The sequence below is a fragment of the Eimeria necatrix genome, genomic scaffold (assembly GCF_000499385.1).
Source record: "Eimeria necatrix Houghton genomic scaffold, Enh_scaff21, whole genome shotgun sequence".
Classification (NCBI taxonomy): domain Eukaryota; phylum Apicomplexa; class Conoidasida; order Eucoccidiorida; family Eimeriidae; genus Eimeria; species Eimeria necatrix.
Window position 1 is genome coordinate 171,829 of NW_013655128.1, and position 21,492 is coordinate 193,320.

Below are 21,492 nucleotides of genomic sequence, written 5' to 3' on the forward strand. Positions count from 1 at the left end.
GGAAGGGGAGTTGCATGGTGGCCACAATTCCTTCCTCGCCCTTTTCCCCTGCGTTATTATATGTGACCTCTGATTATATATCAAAAATTCGCAAAATTCCATATGCTTTACGTCTTTCCTTGGATGCAGGGGCTCCAGAAGTGCATGTAGTCAGCAGGGTTCGTCTACGGGGCCCACGGCAGTGGGCTAATCTTTACCGTTTACGACGCAAATATTACAATTTGAGTTTCAGGATGCGCTTTTAGAGCGGGTGTGTGTGCTTCTTTGTTTAGGGTGTCTGTACACTTTGTGGTGTTGCCGCGTGTAGACTAGATAGCTCCCTGTAAATGTCAAGCCGCTCGCGCGCGCATCACGAGTCTGCGCTCCTCCTCTTCTGTGCATATTTCTGCATGAAACAATAGACTCAAATACGTTCGACTGAAGCATCTAAAAATGCAACACACAGTCTTAGGGCAGATTGGACACACAGCGCACGGGGCCCCACTATCCGCTGTAGGGGCTCCCGTTCCTGCTGTAGGGGCCTCTCTGCCGACAACGGGGTCCCCTATGCCTGGTGTAGTGGCCCCTCTATCTTCTGCAGAGGTCACGCTGTCCGCTGTAGGGCCCTGTGTATCGACTGGTGGGCTCCCTGGTTCCGGTGCAGGCCCTCTGCCTCCTGCAGGTCCCTCCTTATCTGCTGCTCCGGGGGCCTCCACTTCAGCGCCTTCTGTGAATGTGATGCCTTTGGCCTCTCCGCCCAGTGGTTGCCCCGCAGGGCAGCCACCTGCAGCCCCGGGAATGGGCACTCCGAACGTGGGTGGAGTGGGGGCCTCCCAGTCGCCTGTACTGCCTGGAGGTTCTCTGATGCCTATGCCAGCGAGTGCCACTCTCGTCAGTTCAATACCTCCTCTGTCACTTTCTCTTTCACCCCTTGGTTCGGTAGAGGGAAGCTCCCTTCTAGCCGCAAGAGGGGCGCCGCAGGGCCCTGCTTCAACTGGTCCTAGTTCGTCAGCTCTACATCTGCAGCCCTCAGGCTCCTATCAGTTAGGTCCCCTAACTGCAAGCTCAGGAGCCGGCCACACAGCACCTAGGGCACCTCAGGTGCTTCCTCTGGGGTCTGCTCAGCCACCAATGGGCGGCGCAGCTGCAGCAGCTGCAGCAGCTGCAGCAGCGGCCGCTACGGCAGCCGCAGCAGCAGGGGCCGCGTCCGTTGCTCCGCCCGTGGCTGGCCCTCCCTGTTTGCACTCGTTGACCCCTGTACAGCTTATCAGTGCGCCTGCTGCACTGCCAGCGGGCACAGTGAAGGTGCTCCCGTCAGGGGGAGCCCCTGCTGCTGCTGCTGCTGCCTTAGTGCCAGGCGTGGCCCACCCACCGTACAGCCATAACCAATTAACAGCTGCAGGTCCACTGCAGGGAAACTTACAGGGGCCGCTTCCGAGCCTTTCTACCGACAGCGGAGCTGTCCATAGGACCCCACCCCTTGGGCCTTCACTTGCATCCTCACTGGGGCAGGTGCTGTTTGCGGGGGAGCCGGCAGCGGCGCCAAGCCAGAACCAAGAGAAGCAACAGCAGCAGGCCTCTGCCACCGACGCTTCTTCTGCTTCTCGGTTGCCAAACATGCAGAAAAACGTCATCACGTCTCTGAATGATGGTCTTGTTGCTGCTTTGGGGTCGCCAGGAACCCCAAAGGCTCCTCTTGTCACTAGCAACAACAACGCCGGCAGCCTGGGCGAGCAGCAGCAACAGGGGCAGCAGCAAACTATGCAGCAACTCACACAGCAGCAGCAGGTACTATCTTTAGGAGCGAGCACCATCGATAACCTGCTGCCGGAAGCTCCAAAGGGACCCGTCGGTTTGGGGCCCCTCCCTCAGGTATACGTACCCCCGAACCCCTTTGCTCGCTTGCCAGGCAGCACCAGAGACGGCAGCAGTGGCAACAGCTTCGACGCTCCTGCTGCAAGTCTTCCTGCTGCGACTGTTGCTGCGTTGCCGCCTTTGACACCTACGCCATCACTGCAACAGCAGCAGCAAGCGCAATCAGATCTGCTGACGCAGCAGATGCAGCAGATGCAACAGCATCAGCAGCAGCTTGAGCAACAGCAACTGCAGCACCAGCAGCAGCAGCTCCAGCAGCAGCTGCAACAACAACTACAGCTACAGGCGCATCAGGACGCCGCTCCCAAGAGCGCAACTCCGGGCAACACGCTATCACAGCAGCTCCTGCGGGAGCAGCAGCAGCTCTTGCAGCAAAAGCTGGAGCAACAGCAGCAACAAATACAGCAGCTGAAGGAGCGCATTGAAGCGGAGGAGATTTCGAGAAGATCGAGTGTCTGTTCTGCCAGCTCCAGCTCCACAGATAGTCAGAAGCAGCAGCAGCAGCCTGCACATGCTCTGAAGCAACTGCAGCTGGAGCCGCAACATCCGCAGTCGTCCGATCAGGTGATGTCAGCGCATTTGGTGGCTCGAAGGGAGGAAGAGGAGCACGAGCTCCTTAGGCAGGAAAGACCTGAGCAACAGCAGGATGAGCGAGAGCCTGAGCCGCAAATGCAGCAACAGCTGCAGCAAGAGGAACCGCTGCAGCAGGAAGAGAGCCAGTTGCTGCAGACAGAAGAAGCGCCGCAGCCAAATGCCCAAGAGGTGCCATACGACCAGCAGCAACAGCCGCAACGACAGCAGCAAAAGCAGCAGCAAGGACAACACCAACAGCAGAAAGTGCAGCATCAGCAGCATGCGGAAAATATTCTGCAGCAGAACCCATCAACACAGAAGCAACAGCAGCGTCGTCGGGCCTTCGAAGATCTGTGGGCGAATCCAGAGCAGGAGAAGCCAGGGCCGCAACTCATGCAGCAGTTGCAGCAGCAGTCGCAGCAGCGACCTGTGCAGCTGGCGGTGCACAAACAGCCGACGCAGCAGGATGCCCACGTACTCCAACGGCAGCCATTTTTTCCTCCTGAAGTCACGCAGCAACAACAGCCGCCTCAACAGGTGCCTTCAGGGCCTAATCCTTCTTTGCGGACAAGGCGGAACTCCGAACAGCAGCTGCCAAATGGCCAAATGCATCAGCAAGAAGTGCGGCAGCAGTCGGAGCAGGCGTCGCAGCAAGAAGACCCCGGCAAGGTCTCAAGTGGAGACCAAGAGATGAGCCTTCAGGAGCGATTGAAAAGGCAGCCGGAGCAGCATCAGCTGCAAGAGTGGCAGCAACTGCAGAAAAAACAGCAGGAACAGCAAGAGTTGCCTGAGCTGCAGTCTGAGCAGCACCAACAGCCTGAGCAGCACCAGCAGCGGCAACTGGAGCAGCAACGGCCTGTGTCAATATCGTCGTGTGTTTCTGAAGTAGCGCTTGACGAGCCGACTTCTCTTGGTATGCGTTGTGCTGCCGCTTCCGCTGTTGCTGCTGGTAAAAGCTGCTGCGTGTGTTGCTGGAAACGGTGGCCAGCAGCAGCGTCGGCTGCGTGGGAAGCTCTGCATATGCTTGCTGGTGCTTGTGCCTTTCTATCTTCTGCGCTTTTCCCCCAGAAACGTGTCATTTTTTGTCCTGAGGTCGTTAAATACAATCTGTTTACTAGGCTGCCGTTGAGTGTCTGCAGCTAAGAAGCTTGCAGCACATCGCATCAATTTTGCCTGTCTTTGATTGTTATTTCTCTTTTGTTGTAATCTGCATGGAGTGGTCATCTCTCATGCTGACTTCCGTTCATCTATTTGTCTGTCAATTTTGTGTGTATTTCGTGTCTTACGATTCTTTCCCCCCCTGTCTCCTAAGCGTGCTCGCCTTTTTACGTTTTCTGCCTTCTGTCCCTCATCGCTTGCATCACTGCGTCATCTCTTTCTATTTTTTTATTCCTTTACTTTGCCACTCAGTGTCTCCTTGGCAAGCGGACCCTGCCTGGCTCTTTGAGGACTCCGACGCGGCGCCGTTTGGGCAGCCAGTCACCTCCACGGTAGCAGCAGCCGCAGCCGCTGCTGCTGTTGCTGCTACCGCCGCGACCGAGACGCTAAACAAGGCTTGTGCTAAATTAGAAGCAAGGCAGAGCGGTTTGGCAGCGGATGAGCAACAGCAACAACAGCAGTGCCAACAAGGACAGCCGCGACAGCCTGGAGGAGCCGCTGCAAATAGAAGCCCTCCAGTGACAGCTGCAGAAGCGGGAGCAACGGCAGCAGTGATTGCAGTGGCAGCGACAGCAGCAACCGCAGCAGCTACTGAAGCACTCTCATCGGCGGATAGCCACAAAGCAGCGGCCCTCATTGCTAAGGGGCCTGCCGCCGCCACAGCAGCAGCAGCACCAGCATATCCTTTCTTGAATCACCAAAAGTATACCGGTCACACCGCCGCAGTGCCTGCACCGCAACTTGTCACTGATGCGGCAGCACCCGCGAACTTTGATGCAGTGTCGACTTCGCAAACAAACCCTGAAGCAGCAGCAGCAGCAATAGCAACACCGGTAGCACCAACAGCACTCGATCGGGTAGCACCGGCAGCACCGGCGACAGCAGGAGGAGCAGCACTTGGCGGAGAAGCAGCAGTCACCAATCTAGAGTCAGCAACAACAATAACAGAAACAAAAGCAACTGCACGGCACGTGGTATACATTGGACACGATATGAAGGCTACAACAGAAGAGTTTCATCGCATGGGGCCCGGAGGGGCACCTTTTGCTGTAAGCAGCGGCGGCCTTTTCTGCTTAGCACAAGGCACTAAGCTTTCTTTTTGCAGCACCATGGGGTTGCTGATTGCAGCAGAGAAGGACGCCCCCACCAGTGCTACTGCCAGTAGCTCTGCAACGCCTGCTGCGCGGCTGTGTCAGCTACTCCTGGAGTACCCGGGACCTTTGGGAGCCTCTGATCCCCGCACCACTTCTGCGCTTATTTCATTTTTTAAGAAGGCAGTTGCTTTTAGGATGCCGCAACAGCAGCGCATGTGTACTGTCCAGGCTACGGGCCTGTGGCAGCTGCTGTTGCTGTTACTGAAGCACAATGGCGACATCACTGCGGCATCTCAGAGACTCCTCCACAGGAGTGAAGTTCAATTTGCAGTCGAAGCATTAGAAACCGAGACGCAGAACAAGCACCAGCAGCAAGAGCAGGGGCTGCCTAACAGCAACAGCAGTACCTGCGGTTGTGGTGGGCTGGGAGCTGTGGGCAGGCAGCTCTGCTGCGGCGATGCAGCAGGGGCTGCGAAAACTGCAAGTGCGTTGGGGCTGCATGCGCATGCTTTGGCTGTTGCCAACGCTGCGGGAGCTGAATCAGTCGATGTGGCCCTCGCAGGCTTGGCTGAGACACTACAAGCTCCGTCAACCTCTGGTGCTGCACCAGCGACTGCCGCAGCCGCAGCTGCTGCTGTAGCAGCAGCGGCGGCTGCATGCAGAGGTGGTGCATGCGGTGTCTGGGTAGCAGCCCTTGAGCGTCTGTATAGGGCTTTGGGCAGAGCCCCTCTCCCCGAGCCCACTGCGGGTAAGCAGTTTCTAGCACAAACACGGCTCTTGCATGCTTTCTGGGGAGCTTAGGAGACTTCTAGCAGGCAGCATATACATGTTTCCTGTCGTGTCTTTGCTACTTTTCTTATCGCTGCAGAGGCTTTGCGAGGGTGGCTATTTGTTGCGGCAAACTGCTGCAGCGTTCTGGGGCTACAGCACCCTGCAACACGGCAGCAGTTGCTGCAGTTGGGGCTGGCCCTGCAGACGCTCGCGCAGCAGGACCCCCAGGCAGCAGCTGCAGCAGCACCCTGTGGCGCTGCGCATGCAGCACAGATTCTGCTATTGCTCGCGGGGGAGAAGCCAAGCGAAGAAGGAATAGGACACATTACTCTGCTAGGTTTGCTGTTGCTGCTTCTGCTGCTGCAAGCTTTTATGCTGCTTCCATGTCTGCTTTCGCCGTTGCATCTGGTGCAGCTGTCGAACAAAAGATGAATGAGCTGGTGTTACTTATGCGCCACGTGGCGAGGATGGCACAGCTGGCGCCACGATGCAGCTGCAGCGGTTGCAAGGGCTGCTTGTAATTGTGTAATTGCTGCTGCCACACACATGAAGTTCTGCTGCTGCGGTTTCTGCGGCAGGGGGATGCTCTGGCTCTCCTTTTCTGCAGGAGGCAGAGCAGCTCATACTGACGGAGACCCTTGAGTACATATTGAGACTGTCTAATCCTCAGGTGCGCTTACATCTACCCCTGCTGTTGCTGACGCCAGCATGGCAAGTGCCGCTGGTGCAGCAGCATCATTTTCTGTGTGCTGGTATGGTGCTGCAACAGTGGGTCTACGTGCATCTCATTCCTCATAAAGTTCGTTTTGCGGCTCTTCTTGCCGAGTTTGGCCTTCTAAAGCAAGTAAGCTGCTGGCACTGTTGCAGCCATTGCTGCCAGCAGGTTAGCTTTCTTGCTGCTGCTGGTGCCACCTTAAATGTGCAGGACGGGAGTCCTGCTTTGTATTTGCCGTTGCATTAGAATTTCGTGTCGTTGATGTAGGCGGAGAGGTACTGTGAGTATGCTGCTGCTTCCCTGAGGGCACAGCCTCAAGTCAAGGTGGATCAACAGCTGCGTGAAATGTTGCGACAGCAAACGCAGCAGCTGCAGCAGCAAGAACGAAACTCTTTGCTGCAGCAGCAGAGCAGCTTTTTGACCCATATCCGTCGAGAGCGCATGCAGCAGCAGCAACAACAGCAGCAGCTGCCGATCCAGGATTCAATACCTGGCGGCTCGAACGGCGTGGGACAACTTTTCGGGCAGCAGCAAGTTAGCAGCAACAGCAGCAGCCGCAGTAGCAGCAAGAAGAACAAAGGCAACAAGAACAGCGGCAGCGGCAGCTGGTTCGGGGGCGTATTTGTGGGCCTCAAAAAGGCTGTGCTGCCGGTGCTTGCTGGAGAGGAGCGTCAAATAGGGGTTGAGAATACATTTTATTACAACAAGGAAAAACAAAGATGGGAAGAAAGAGGTGCTTGAAAGCCTGCTCCTATCGCTGCTGCTGATGCTTTTGTTGCTGTTGCAGCTCTTCTCATGGTTGTACCTTCCCTGGCGGCAGTTGTCCTCGTGGTTGCTGCTACTGCTGCTGCTGTTAGCGCTGCGGTTCCAGTATCTGGTGTTCCGCCTGCTGTTGCTACTTTCGTTTCGCAGCCATTATCGTCGCTGCTGCCGGTGGCTCTTGCTGCTATTGCCGCCGACTTCAGTGGCTACACTTTTGCAAGTGCGGCTCACTATCCTGGTGCTGCTGCTTGTGTATCTCACCACTGCTCGAATGTGCTGCTGCTTTGCGTATCATGCTATCTGTATGTCGTGTTCTTGATTGTGCCTCCTGCTGCAGGCAAAGAGACACTGGATGAGCTGCAGGGAGAGCAGCTACAGCAGGAGCAAGCCTCTCCACCTCCACCAGCAGCACCCCCTGCTGCTCTCTCTGTTCAGACTGTAAGGGGCCCTGGCGTAGATAGGAGGAGGTTGTACGTGAACCCCTTTGGAGATCCCCAAGGGGTGGCGCCTCCTGGCGTGCGCTCAGTGGAGGCCTCTGCGGGTCCTTTGGCAGCTCACAGAGTTGGTGCTCCCGCGAGTCCCACATTATTATCGAGTGGGTGCGGCGCTGCGCATGTTTCAAGTAAGATCTGGGGTTGATAGGGTGACCTAAGGCTGTTAGTGTAGGGTTTATTATGTATTGTTCGGGTAAGGGTTGCAAAATCTAAGGATTTGTGGAGACTGCATGCTGCAGGAGGCCCCAGCTCCAATCCCATTTCATTTCCTTTCGGTACTCCTCCGAAAGCAGCCGCTGAGCAGCAGCAGCAGCAGCCTTTGTTGGCACCTCCTTTGGCTCCGCCCCCTTGTCCGTCTTTTTTGCGTTGAAATCCGTCTATGCCTCAGCTGTTTTTTAGTGCATTTGACATAATGCGCGGGTCTTTACTTTGTAGTTTTAATAGCTGTAACACGGGAAAATCTGAACGGGAGGAGCTTCAATGCCAGAAAAGCAAGCACCATATATATATATATATATATATATATATATATATATATATATATATATATATATATATATATATATATATATATATAGACTTACCGTTCCCACAGTCGCAGCATCAACGGCAAACGGAACGACAAACGCAAGCGCCACTGCGCGTGTTTTTTGCTGCAACAACAGTTCCAGCAGCAGCATGTGGAAAGGAATCATTTGCTTCTGTGCCTCACTGGTTCTACAGAGTGGGGGTTGATTTTTCTACTCTTCACGTGCACCTTTCCAGATCTAATGAAGGGTCTCTTAAGGAGGGACCCCAAAAGCCTAATGCTTAGACACTGCAGCATTGTGACGTGAGCTGTGGGGCTGCTCACGCTGCAGCACCTCCGCAACGCCTGCTGCTGTCCCGGCCCTAGATGGACACAAGCAAGCACTTTAGTAGCCACACCTGTCGTTAAGGAGGATTGTACGCTGCCTGCATATGTTGCAGTGACGGCAATTTGTTCTGTCGTTAAGGATAATGGTACGCTATCTGCAGAAGCTGCAGTAGCGGCAATTGCAAGAGTCTGATTATGGCAGAAGCACCATCAGCAGCAGCAAACAAATGACAGTTTGCTTGCGGTGCTTGTGAATGAGGAATGAGACTTCGTGCACGCCCCAGTGCGCGGCCCCGTCCAACGCTAATTTAGAACTTGTAGGGTTTTTGGCGCTCTACTGCAGCGCAATCGCATAAGCAGAAGAGGTAGTGGGAAGATTAGGTGGAGGCGTGCAAGGAGGAGAACGTAAGGCAGGGAAATGGTAGGGGAAAGAATAGTGCGCGCACTTGAAGGGGAAGAAGTGCGATAGGAACGAGGAGAAGAGTACAAGCGGACACCCCGTGGAAACGAGGCACAACAAGAGCGCTCAATAAAGCACAGTCCATACTTGAGGAAAGGCAAACTCGACTTCGGCATCCCTACAGGGGGCAACGGCTCTTAATGAGGCGACGATACGAGAAAACATGGGGGCTCAACAACGCTTTCAAGTACAAGCGCATAGCAAATACGGGGTGACGGACATGAACAACTCGTCACGCCATGCTTGAGCATTGTTTGTGCGCATATCATGGACATAAAGCCGGTAGGGTGGGGAGGAGTGCCTCCAGAATAACGAACGTGCTTGGTGTCGACATACGGCTCCGCCTCATGCAACACTTTCGCTTAGGCACTGCGTCGCCTATAATGACGCACGAAGTGAGTCCATTGTAGACAAATTGAGGGGCCCTTTTCGTGTCATCCATGAGCTCTGGCATACTTCGTCCCCTCTGTGGATAGTGCATCGAGGGACCTATCCGTTCCTGGGTTACGCTCTAACCTTAGTCTTCTGAACTGCGTTTGAGAGCTTCAAGCCATACTGCACCTGTTAGGGTGGCTATAGGAACTAGTTAGCTCGCATCCTTACTGGAACCTTTTTCTCCACTGTAGTGCGGATTGGCTGAGATGACGTAAATCAGAAATCTTTACCTAAATATTGTTCGGGACATATACAGCAAAAATGCTAAATGCATACGAGATAGCTACGGAGAGACTGAATGGTTGAGAGGCACGGACTATGACTGGACCCGCTCAGCCTACGATCACTCAGTGAAGCCCCCGGTCAGACATGCGGAATAGAACAAATACTGTGACAATAAACAACAAAATTTTAAGAGGAAGCCTCTAAGTTGAAGGCGTACAGCCAGACTTGAATGGTACAGGAACCTACACGACCTAAGCCAAGAGTGGTATGCCCTTAATCTGAGGCGAGCACTGAAAAGCAGCATAGCAGTCTTGCGGAGCAACTCCAGATAAAAGAAGAATACATGAAACGCTGTTATATCTGAGCGATTCATCAAACGCCAGTTTCAAAAGTATTCTAGTGTTCAGTGTCTTCCGTTTAGCACCAACGATAAGATCACAAGCTCACCTGCCATGCTCATTATTTCGGCATGATGTGGTTACACTGTAATAATGTGTGTGTGAATATGGACGCAAGCAACTCACTGAGCAGACTTGGAATCGCCTGCAGCGCAACAATGGTACATTGGGATGAGTCGGCGTTGCCTGTTCGCTACTGGCGTGAAAATTCATGCTTCCCTCATTCTAGTAATCATCCCCCTTCCCTTATCTGCAACTGTTAACAACAGGAAAATAAATACCGGAAGTAATTAATCAAACGCTCTCATAGGAGAAGAAGCCGACTTTGGGTCTGCATTTGTTGCATGCATTCACACCTGGGGGTGCAGAGCCATGCTAGATTTTCTATAACCGCAGAGCCCTACTGGCAGATTTCTAGATTTTGCACGCTCTCTTGATATTTATCCCGCTACTTCTCCCATTACTCCTTCTCTGGCACCCGCATGGGGCCTTTTATTCAGGAGTGTGAAGTCAGCCGCTTCAGCTAGCGACCGAAAAATGTACTCGTTGTTTATAAACAACAAAAACGGCAGCTTGGTATTTCAGCGCGTGCGTGCATGAGCCTCCTTCACGGTCGCGCGCAACTAGTCACAGCTGTTACTGATCCCGCTGTTGCAGTAGCAAGACTCGTCCTGCTGTTGCTGTTCCTTCCACTGCTGCTGTAGTTGTTGTTGCTGCAGCTGGTGTGGATCTCTGCTCCTGTCGCCGCCTTTTGCGCGGTCAACTAAGTACACTAGCATGCAGCTTTTGTCTCAGATTATTCTCTTGCGTAGGGATACATGTTGTGCTTCAGAACTTCAAAGAGGGGATAAGTGTGAAGGCTAACGACGCAATCCGGCAAGCCTCAACCTTTCATGGCTTGTCTGAGATAGCAGCACAGCTGTCTCCTTTGTCTTGCTTTTCCTCAAGTGACTTGTCGTCCATTCAGCCAAGGGGCATTTGTCTCATCGAGACCCCCCAGTTTAATGTGCAGTGTCTGGAGACACTAACGGGTGAGACACGTGAATACTCTTACAGAGCCGTTTCTTCTGTCCGCGTCTCTTCTGATGCGTTTCTGTCTTTTGTTTGGTCTCCTCTGTATCTGGTTCACCATGCCGCCTTGCCTGCTTTGTATGTCCGTTAGTTCACCTCATGTTTGTTTGCCGGACTCTCATCTGTGTGACTCCCGTTCTTTGCGTCTGTCTCTCTTAGCTGCATCTCTCCCTCTATGCCTGCCTCTCTGTCTTTGCTTGCCATTGTGCTGGTGGCTGCGGCTCACCGCCAGCATGGTTGCGCTCCGTCGCTGGCAGCACCCGTCACCCACAGCAAGGAGCAGATTGTTTGCAGACACAAACAACACACATATGGGGGCCCTTATGGGCCCCCACATGTGACTCTGCATAGGCAGCAGCAGTATACGAATTGCTGCACCAGCATCTGCACTTCAATGGAATTTGCCGTTGGCTTCTTCAGGCCTGAGATTTGTGCTGGTGGCAGACCCCGCGCTATCTCGACAGTCGGTTGAGCAGTGCCTGCGTCGGGTATACGTGGCCTACGCGGACTACGGCCTGAAGAATCCCTTTTACGACATTGACATGCCTCTGAGGTGCCCCCTTTTCGAGCAGGAAATAAATAAAATATTTGCTGAGCACATTCGATCCTAAACGCAGCAGCAGTAGCGGCAGCAGCAGCGGGGAAGCATCTGGGGGCAAAAAGGAAGCCACGGAGCTGCAACAGTAAGCAAAGGGAGGAGCGCAGCAGTTACAGGGGCTGAAGCCGCTGCAGCAGCAGGAACTGAAGCTGCTGCAGCAGTAGTGAGACCAACAAGCTCAGCAGCAAGAGGACGCGCTGCTGTTGCTACAGCAGTAGGAACTGTAGGTGGAAGATGGGTGCGTCTATGGGCGTGTTGTCTGCGTATACGGTTTTGATATCTGGTTGTTTGTTTTTCCTCTACTGCGGCATTGTGTTTTATTTCAAAGCCGATACGTTCAGTCTATCGACCGAGACGCAGCAGCAAGCAGCAGCAGCATGCTTCCTGGCGGCCGCTGTGTACTTGTCTATCCTAACTTTCCTCTTCATCACAAGGTCAGACAGCAAACGGGTGCCGGAAGCCCTCAAGTGGAGGACCATCAAGCAAAAGGCGAGGGAGATCACCAATAGACTCATAGGCTCCCCCAGAGGGGGCCCATTAAGTGCTCTGGCTAGCCCCTCGCAGTCACGGAGGTCCCTTTCCAGCAGCAGGCAGCAACTGGAGTTGCGCCCCCTTGTTGACACGCCCCCGAGAGAACGCTGGTGAGTTATGGTTGTATAGTCTGCCACGGAAGTGCCTGCTACTGCTGCCTTACGCAGCAAAGCGCGGCGGCCACTGCTCCTTTGATATGCAAAGATCTTGCCTGCTGCCGCTGCATTGGAGCAGCAACACCAATCCATACGCAGCTGTCGCTGCTGCTGCTAGTGAGGTTTGCAGCAGCAGTGGCGAGGCTGCTGCTGCCGTTTCCGAGAAAGCCCATGACCCAAAGGATCAACACACACCGCCGCTCTGGGCAATGGCGGCCTGTTTGTTGCCCTGCGGCGAGAGGGCCTGAAAGCTCAAACCGAGTTGTGATGGTGCTGCTTCAATAATTTATATTTTGGGTTGTTAGTTCGTCCCCAGTAATCCCCAGCGTCTGAGACAACCTGGACACCCCACATAATTGTGGTGCCCTCGTGTGTTTGTCCTGTGAGGGCACTCACGTGGATGAAGTGTCTGCAAGCATGCAGAAGCCATTAGTCGCAGGATTTCTAGAGATTTTGTGTCGGCGAGACAAGCAGAGAGGATTTGCGTAGCCAGTTCGCCGTGGGCTTCGTTTCTGCTTTCTGGGCGGAGGCTCACGGTGCAGACAGGCGGTGGTACAGCCGAAGCGGCAATGGGCAGATCAAGCTCTCCGCCCCATCCCACGTGCCTCGTATTAATTTAAAACAACTCTGTAGAATATTTGGAAGAAAGTGTGGGGCCTAGTTGCTACCAAGCAGCTGTAGCGAAGCGCCAGCTCTTGCAGCAGTCGCCCATGAATGCGTGCAGGGCCCTGCTGTCGATTGCTGCAAGACTTGCCAGGTACCGACGGGGGCATACTCTGTTGCTTGCAAGTTTATATTCAATAAACATGTCATAGCAGTTATTTTCTGTTTTTCTCCCTTTGTTGTTGCTGCTGCGTTGGGGAGGGGTCCTCCCCTCCCCCTTCTTCCGGCGTTCACTTCTGGCATAGGGACGCAAAGCAGCGGCTGTATCTTCTTGCCCCCTCCTTCCGGATCGAAGTCCAATTCTGTTTTTTTATTCACCTTTTTAAATCAAAGAGCATTAACCCGAACAGAGATGCGCATCCAACATCCGCAGGGGCTCAATAGGGAAGCGGGGCCCCCCTACGTGGAGGGGGGCCCCAAACATGGCGACAAAGCATGGGCTTCTGGCAGGCACCTGACTTACTTTAAGATACGAAGACGGTGCTCGCAGACAGCCAGCCGCCTCGGCGGGTCACTCTACGGGCTCTGCCGCGTACATGTGCAGCTTTCCATGCCCACAGTCTTGCTGGTGCAGCTGCTGCTGCTCGTGCTTCATCCCAGAGTCATCACAGCAGCAAACGCCTCCTTATCCGCTGCAGATGGGACAGAGAATCCTCGCTCTCTTTTCCCTGCCCTGCCTGCCAAGGAGGCTCTGGGCCCCCCACCTCTCGACTTCGTGATGATGACGTCTGACGAGTGGGGCCCCCAGGGAGGACCCCCAGGGCCTCAGGAGAGACCTCCAGGTCAAGAGACTCTATGGGAACTCATTGACGAACCGGAGCGATCACAGCTCATCAAACCTCTGGAGGAACAAGCAGTGGAAGCTAATGCTGCTGCGACTCCTCCCTCCAGTGGTGCTGCTGCCGAAGAGTCATTGCAGCAAGCGCAAGGGTCAGTGGCACCTCCGCTGCAGCCGCCGCAGCAGTCGCGGGAGACAGAGCACCGGCAGAGTGGGCAGATAGACCTTTTGCAGCACCAGGAGGAGCGGCAGCAGGCTGACTCCGCGACTTCCTCCCATTCCCTATACGAACAAGAAAGCCCCGGGCAGCAGCAGAAGCAGCAGGAAAGGGAGGAGCAAGAAGTGCAGCATGAGACTGAGCCTATTGGGAAGGAGGCGTGTGCTGCGGCTTCCTTCCATCTGCACAAGCAAGAGTGTTACGATCCACTGAAGGCTGCCCTGGAGAGCGCAGCAGCCGAGTCCCTGCTGCCGTCCCTAAGGCGCTATTTGGGTCTGCACGCAGAGCCCCCACCTCTCATGCCTTTCTTCTTGGGCGGCCCACGACCCCCTGTCCCATTTCTGCTTCCCGTAGCCACAGACACAAAAGGTGAGGAAGCAATGCTGCTGCTTCTGCTGATGCTGCTCTCTGTGGAAAGAGGTGCTCACAGTCCTTCGCGAATTTCTGAAGTTGTGTCAAACGGCTCTCTCGTGAAGGCTGAAACTTTCACACGCTAAGAAGGTAGATTTACGAGGGCCAACCGTGCGCTGCTGCTGCTTCTGCTGCGCTTTTTGCTGCTGCTGGTGCAGGTGACCTCTTGTCCTCCGCCCTCAAGGGCGGTGTCATTCGGGTGGGGCTCGTCGGAATTCCCTTTCTGCCGGCCTCCGTGCGTTCGCTTCCTCCGCAGACGCAGCAGGTTCAGCAGGAACAGCGGAAGCAGCAGCATGCGCAGCAGCAGTTGAGACCTACAGGAATATCGTTTCGTGTGCTGGAGGCCGCTGTGTCGCTCTTGTCCATGAACTACGCCTCGCTTATTCCGGGGGGTGGGCCCCTACGGGTGCAGTACTTGGCTTACAGCAGCAGAGCTGCCCTATATGCTGCTTTGAAGAATGGGGGCATTCATCTTACAGAGCCTGCTCTGCCTTACTCTACTGTACAGACAGCTTGGGGGCCCTTCCCCTCACTCAAACTTCACGCAGCGCTAGCAGCTCCCCGACAGACCAGCTCGACGGCACACACAAGCAGAAGCAACAGCAGCAACAGGCAGCAGCAGCAGGAACAGCCACACAATCCACAGATGCAACAGAACAGCAAGCAGGAGGTGCAAGCCAAGCCTGGCGTGCTTGGCGGTGGAGACAGAGGGTACAAAGCTCGCTGGGTTTGGGGTTCTTGCCTGTTTCACTCGTTTGTGTCTGCTGGAGCCCCCTGGGGTGGGGTTCCTGTGTTGCTTAGCCTGCAAAAAAGTTTGGAAGTGCAGCGGGTGCATGACTTAGCTTTGCTGCTGATGGGGTTGGGGATAGAGAGGCCCCTGGTGCTCATTGAGGCATCCTTGCCCGAGCTGGCCGATATTGTTTCTGCGGTTCTGCCTAGGAGCACAGTGTACGGCCTGGTGGACATGACCAGGCTGGAGGGCCCCCTCCCAGATCCTACAAAGCCGGCCAGCAATATATGGGCGGGGTCCCAAGAGCCTTGTTCCCGGGCCTCCGTATCTCATCGAACCACCCGACTAGGCGCAGGGCATGCTGCTGATAAAGGGGGCTCTGAACGCACCCACAATAAAGATGGGGCTCATAACCCCAGGGGCTGCGGAAGAGGTCAATCACCTCCCAGCCAATTAAGAGGCTCCAGGTTGCCAGGTGGAGTATTACTGCTGTCGCTGTCGGAGGCTTTAGGGGCTCTGCACGAAGGAACTGCAGTCGCTTTGGTTCATACAACGCCTTTAGGCGAACTTCTGGGGGGCCTTTATATTGGGGGTCCTCATGGGGCTCAAGGAGGCGGAGGCTCACCCACGGTGGTGGGTGCCTTGCCGTGGTTGCTGGAAGCAGATGCTGATTTGGTGCTCCCTCTCGCTGCATTCTACAGGAAGCATGATGGTCCAGACTGCCTACTGCAGGACCCTAGGGAGGAATTTGCTGCTCTTTCTGCCGCTGCAGCAGAAGCAGCGGCAGAGACACGGAGGCTATTCCTTATCCCTGATGACGAGCTTTGAATGGGAAACAGGAGCCTCTGTCTACGGGGCCGCCAGGGGCCTTTGTATTCTCCTGGGGCTATGCTGAGCAAAAGGTAATGCAGCCACTCTCTAACGCAGCAACAGCGGGGCAGCCACAGCAGCAGCAGCAGAAAACATCCCTAATGTGGAGAGTGCTCAAAATGTAAACCCTCCTGGCGAAGGGACGCGCAGGGGGGGATCACTTGTACGCCCGCAGACTCGTCCAGGGAGACTGCGAAGACGTCTCTTCTTCCTTGAAGAACGCTTACGAGGGTCCCCGCAGAGAGGGGGAGTCTCCATGGGCCTTCTTCTTGTTATAAAAGCCGTGGTTGCTGCAAGCTTTGCAGCAACGAAACGCGCAGCAGCAGGTGCTGCTGCTGCTCCTGTTGGTGCAGCAGTTTGTCAAAGGTGTATCTCTGCTACGTATGCGGGGTCATATGTTGGGGTCCCTAAAGGGGGGCCGTTTAAGTGAAGGCGGGTTGGAGGGGCGCCCTAAAGGGGGGCCACCGCCGGTATCTGTGGTTTATGGGGGACCCTGCTAAACACGCTGGGTCGCCTTGTGTGTTGCTAGTGGGGACGGGATGGTCTTTTTCTGAGGCCCTCCTGACTTGTTATATGTTTGGGGGTCCCCTGCTGGTGGGTTTCCCCTTGTGTTTGCGTCAAGGGGTCCCTCGCTGCAGGGCCCCGTCTCTTGCAGTGTTTGGGCCACTGGGGTTCAGTCCAATGACAGGGGCCTCCTGCGAAATGAATGAGACAATTGCAATTTTTGTTGGGATAAGTAAAATATAAAATAGAGAACCAACACATGTGGAGGAAGAGGAGGAAAATATGGACGTAGAAAGACTGGAACAGAAAGTACACACAAGTGCAGACAGTGGCACAGACACACATGCACAGAGAAATAGACACAACCTGCACGGGAAGACAGATGCACAGAGATATATTCACAACCTGGCAATGGCTCGGTAAGGGAGGATAATCATAACCAAATATATGACTCAAGGGACTTGCAAAGAGACATATCGAGGCGCGGACAGGAATCGAGGTAGGCAGTGATAAAAAGAGATACAGCGACCAGAAGAGGGGTGCGCAGGATGGTGAAGGAACGAATAGAGAAAGGCGTCAACAGGGGCGGCATAATGAGTGGAGGAAGGTAAAGAGGAGGTGGGCACAGAGATATCTGAGGACGGAAAAGGGAATGTTAGGAGGCCTGAACAATACGAAAACGAAGAGCACTAGGCCAATCCTGCGCAATGAAAGACAAGACTATCACACAAGGGGATCTTCGGACGTGAGTAAAGGCCCACATGGTCTACGTATATACAAACCTTCGGTACTGCAGCTGCCGAATCCTTCGGTGCCTTCCTCAGTTACTGAGTGAGCCGAGCTCTGTGGGGCCTGAAAGAGGGCAGTAAACACCGTCGATTTCAGTCACCGTTGGATGAAGGCATCTCTGGCAGCCGCAAAACCAATATATATAGACGATCATAGCACAAAGAGTTACGCCATTTACAAAGAGGCAAGCCTGTACACAGAAAGGCTGACAACCACCTTCCTCACAATCTCACGACGTCAAGTAGTGGGCACCAAACACGAATGCGAACCTAATTCTTGCTTTTCCCCCTGAAGTGACCTTCGCAAAAACTTGCTGAAGTGACCTTCAGCAAATTTTCTGAGGAAAGAAGACACGTGGACCCAACAGTGTACAAAGCCCCAACGTAGGTGGTTTGTCTAGCTGAGCAAATGAAGGGCTGCCCTTTAGACGCTGTTCGGTTTTGCCCTAATGCCTAGATAAAATTGCGGACAGAAGTTTTGCGAATTGAAACCCTTAACCCCAAGGGATTAACTAACGAAGTCCAAGTGACCCTACGCAGTTGCCGTTGAGCTGTTGAGACGTAGGTCCCTGAACCGTAGCCCTCAGGCATAGCACACATTGCATACAGATAGTCAAGTGAAGTAGTGAGAAAGAGAAATAAGAAGGGACTTTTTACAGGTGTTCTCTAATGCGGCCGCTTCCTATGTTGGGCCCCCATGGTAGCCGCCTTTACCCAAAGCAACTGACGTTGGCCTTTTATGCGGCAATTTGTGTGGCTCATACGAATTGCGTTGTTTTTTTGTTTTTTTTTGCACTGGAGATCTCATGTTTGAATCGCTTTTTACAAGGAACCATTCTAAACCAAGATCTCGTCAAACCCCACTCACTTCCTTCTGTTGAGCCCTGGGGCCCCACGGGGGCCCTCCTACATATAGAATAGAAAACACCGGTTGGATTGAGTTCACGGCGCATCAAGTTGACCTTTCCTCTTTTTGTCACTTTTAGACCCTCACGAACGGTGCCTTGTCAACTCTTCCCCATCGGGCAGCGCAAACAGCATACAGGCGTGCAATGGCGCCACCTGGTGAGCTGTGGGAACGGCAACAGGATACAGGAATGCCACAGAGGGTGTTGCTTTCAAAGCAAAAGGGGCAGCTAAAGCACATAAACAAAATGCTCACCAGAGGAAACTAAACGAGCGACAATATTGCCGCCTACAGCTGCAGCGACGTCGGCGGAAGCAGTCCTTGCTCTTTTTGTTGCCGCGCCTGTTTTTTTACAAATAGGATTAGAAGATGGCAAAGTGCTTGGCAGTCCTTCTCTCAGCGCCCTGGCTCTCCAGGAAGAGATCGGCAAGCAAACCCGATTCCAGTTGCCAAGCGCTAAACCTCAAGTCGTAAACCGCAGGCCCTGAGCAGCACACTCCGGACGCCGGATCAAAGCTCTTAGCGTGTATTTTTGGGGTGAGCGTAATGGTATGTCTGCCTGCTCGTTCATGTGGCCAGATGTAAGGGACCAAATAAACAAGAAGCTAAAGGAGGCACTTGAGGAGAAGGCAAGAGAAACAGAAGCGACCAAATCCTTCTTTGTAGAGATGGAGGCCTTAATTGCGCTCCGTGATCCATCACGGCAGCTCCAAGGACAGTAAGCTCAGCAAAAAGTGCCTAAATAAAGGCCTTTGGTTTGAGACGAGGTCCTTATATGAAAGGGACTCATAAGCGTGGGAGGGACATCACAAGCGGCTCGAAAGGTCCTTGGCTGCCTCTTTATGCTAAGATAGGGTGTCGAATCGCTGCCACTCGCGAAAAGGGATTCCATACGGGTGTTTCAAGGCGCCAAAATGACATCTTGATGCCCTTCAACGAGCCGCGGGAGGCTCTTAAGAGGCAGGGGCCCCCAAAATGCATACACGAACATCGGGGGTGACATCGTAGCTGGTACAGTACATGCAGAAAAGGGCTTTTAGGGGGTTGCAGCTGTTTGGGGGCCTCGAAGGACTATGTTAGGGCCTTAGGGGCCCCTGCAAACGCCCCTTTGCTTTCTGTACAGACACTGCAGCGGCCATAGGGCCCCCTATTGTTAGTTGGTTGGGGTTGAGGGGCCGTTAATGCACCATGGTTTCTTCCGTTAGTTGGACACTGCCTCTTGTCTGTATGGTGCTCCCTCCTGCTTCATTTCTTGGGTGCCATTGAACCAATGAATACGTTTTGAACCTGCATATGCCTCTGTGTTTCCTCGTCTTTCTCTAGGGAGGCAGGAGGAGACAAAACATCTATTGTCGATAGAGTCTCTTGCGGTATCCACCATCTCTTCAACTCTTTCGAGCACTCACAGCAGCAGCTACAGTGCGCGTAAGTGCAAATACAATAGTGCCACGTCGAGCTCAGGCAGCCGCCGCAGTAACCGCCAGCCAACGAGTCGCATGATTAACTGGTTGTTATTGTGCTCTGGCTGCAGCTCCGAATGCATACAGCAGTTGCAGAAAGAGAAGCAGCAGCTGGAGAAGCAGCTGATGGACGCCAAGTTTGCTCTAAGAGAAGCGGAGGCGGAGAGACAGAAGCATGACGAGACGAAAAAACAGAGGGATGCCTTGACGGCCCAGACGGAGGTGCGGCTTCGTTTGGTCTTTGTGCCTATACTTGGAGCTGCCCTGCAGGCTTGAGGTGAAGGGGTAGAGGCTTGGGGTTGAGGGCCTGTGATTGAGTTCTTAGAATTTGTTAACAGGCTCAGCAGCGGTCTCTGGAGCAACAAGCGTTGTTGATCGACGGGCTGAAGCAACGATGTTGCACTTTGGAGGCTGAGCGGTAAGTGTCCAGGACCAGCTGCTATTGCCGCAGCAGCTGCTGGTTCTTCCGCAACATTTGCAAATGACGGCGCATTTGCAGCAGCGAGAAGACACAGCAGCCACAGGCTTGTTCCTCGCAGCGAGTCTGCGTCCTCGTTATCGTCACGATGCCTCTGCTCCTTCTGCTGCTTTGGTCAGAACTACTGCTACTGTTTTTTTCCGTTGGTGCCGCTGCTTCTGCAGTCGAGACCTAGCGTCAATGCAAAGCACAGCTGCAACAGGTACTTCCTCTTCTTTCCGGTCGTTGTTTTCTTCTTGGGGCGAAGGGATACAAGAGAGCCGACAGAGACGCGGCCCTGACGCAGAGACGGGGGACGTGATGGCTTACACTCTGGCTCAAGGACTTGAAGTGAGCGGCTGCTAATGCTTGTGTGCGGCGGTTTTTGTCCTGGCTCAGAAGCAGCAGACAGAAGAAGCAGTAGGAGCAGTAGTAGCTACTGCTGCTACTGCTCTTTTTGTCCGCTGCTTCTGATTTTGTCTGCTGCCAGCCAGCATCGTTGCCGCCTTAGCTGCCTACAAAACATGTATAAGATGCAGCTTTCTGCTCGTGAGCATTGTTGTTTTCAGGATGGCTTGAGGACCAGGCACCCGCCTGAGAGGAGGTGGTGCTGCTGCTTCAGAAGGCGCCGCTACAGCCGCTCGTACAGATGCAACATACAGTAAGTACCGCGATAGGTAGCCTGACGGACCTTCAGGGGCCTCCACGTACATGCTGACAAGCAAGAAACTTCGAAGTCATGAAAGGGTTGCATATAACAAGAAAATGGGTTCCGAAGACAGCAGCGTGCGCCATGTAGAGCGCGACGAGCTGCAACGTACTGGCGTCGAAGGGGCCCCCGGGGCCCGTTCTGCACGGCATACGGCATTTTGCAGTGGGTGCCCAGGAAGCCCAGGAACGATAAGACTCCATGGGGCTGCCTTACACTTTTGTGCTGCCCCATGGGGCCTTCTGCTAGTTACTGTCTCAAAGAGCCGCAGTCGGAGTGATGGGCGACAGAGGCCCCGCCGTCTTTATGCTGCGACTCGCAAACGGAGGGTCCACATTTGCAGCTTTGCAGCGTTTTATGTGCCCAGTTCCCCTTTGAAGCTTTGCCTCTTCGCACGCCTGTTCCTTCATTCTTCGTGCCCTACGCTTCTTCGTGCCCTACGCTTCTTCGTGCTCGATTAAGTCTTTTTCTGTACCTAGTACCTGGCGTGTTGTCTTTCATTTTGCTCGGCGTTCATGCGCAGGGCAGCACCCAGACTGCCACTACCCATTAAGAAGCCTTGTGAAAATTTGGCTCCAGTAGATAAGGGCATAGCGCACAAACAGAACTCGAAACTGGATTACGGGCAGCAGTGCTCAGCTAAAGTGGCGTCAGTACTCTGCCGTCTTCCCTTTACGCCCTCTAGGTGCTTTGTAAGGCACCTGCGTATTCAAGGCATGCAACGGGTAGCGGAACTTCAGGGGACGGGGTGGAAGGCTCTTCAGTGGAGCAGCAACGGAAGGGAGCTGCACTCTTCCGTCATACTCCATTGGCTTGTGGGAAAGTTCATTCATCTGCATCACTCTCGA

General features: G+C 54.1%; 3 protein-coding genes across 3 annotated transcripts; all 3 read left to right on the forward strand.

Moving 5' to 3' along the window:
• Positions 1–432: 432 nt before the first annotated feature.
• ENH_00030350 (sybindin-like family domain-containing protein, putative) lies at positions 433–11,477 on the forward strand (the record flags this gene model as incomplete). Its single annotated transcript, XM_013584800.1, has 9 exons — positions 433–3,340; positions 3,838–5,427; positions 5,548–5,787; positions 6,029–6,120; positions 6,220–6,294; positions 6,433–6,898; positions 7,265–7,365; positions 10,628–10,826; positions 11,287–11,477. The coding sequence occupies 9 exons, from the start codon at positions 433–435 to the stop codon at positions 11,475–11,477; spliced, it is 5,862 nt and encodes a 1,953-aa protein (XP_013440254.1).
• Positions 11,478–13,165: 1,688 nt separating this feature from the next.
• Positions 13,166–15,777, forward strand: ENH_00030360 (hypothetical protein, conserved; the record flags this gene model as incomplete). Its single annotated transcript, XM_013584801.1, has 3 exons — positions 13,166–13,293; positions 13,414–14,177; positions 14,378–15,777. 3 exons carry the CDS (start codon positions 13,166–13,168, stop codon positions 15,775–15,777), a joined length of 2,292 nt encoding a protein of 763 aa, XP_013440255.1.
• Positions 15,778–18,569: 2,792 nt separating this feature from the next.
• ENH_00030370 (hypothetical protein, conserved) lies at positions 18,570–21,197 on the forward strand (the record flags this gene model as incomplete). Its single annotated transcript, XM_013584802.1, has 6 exons — positions 18,570–18,736; positions 19,342–19,443; positions 19,550–19,700; positions 19,817–19,896; positions 20,121–20,286; positions 20,973–21,197. 6 exons carry the CDS (start codon positions 18,570–18,572, stop codon positions 21,195–21,197), a joined length of 891 nt encoding a protein of 296 aa, XP_013440256.1.
• Between the last annotated feature and the right edge of the window lie 295 nt (positions 21,198–21,492).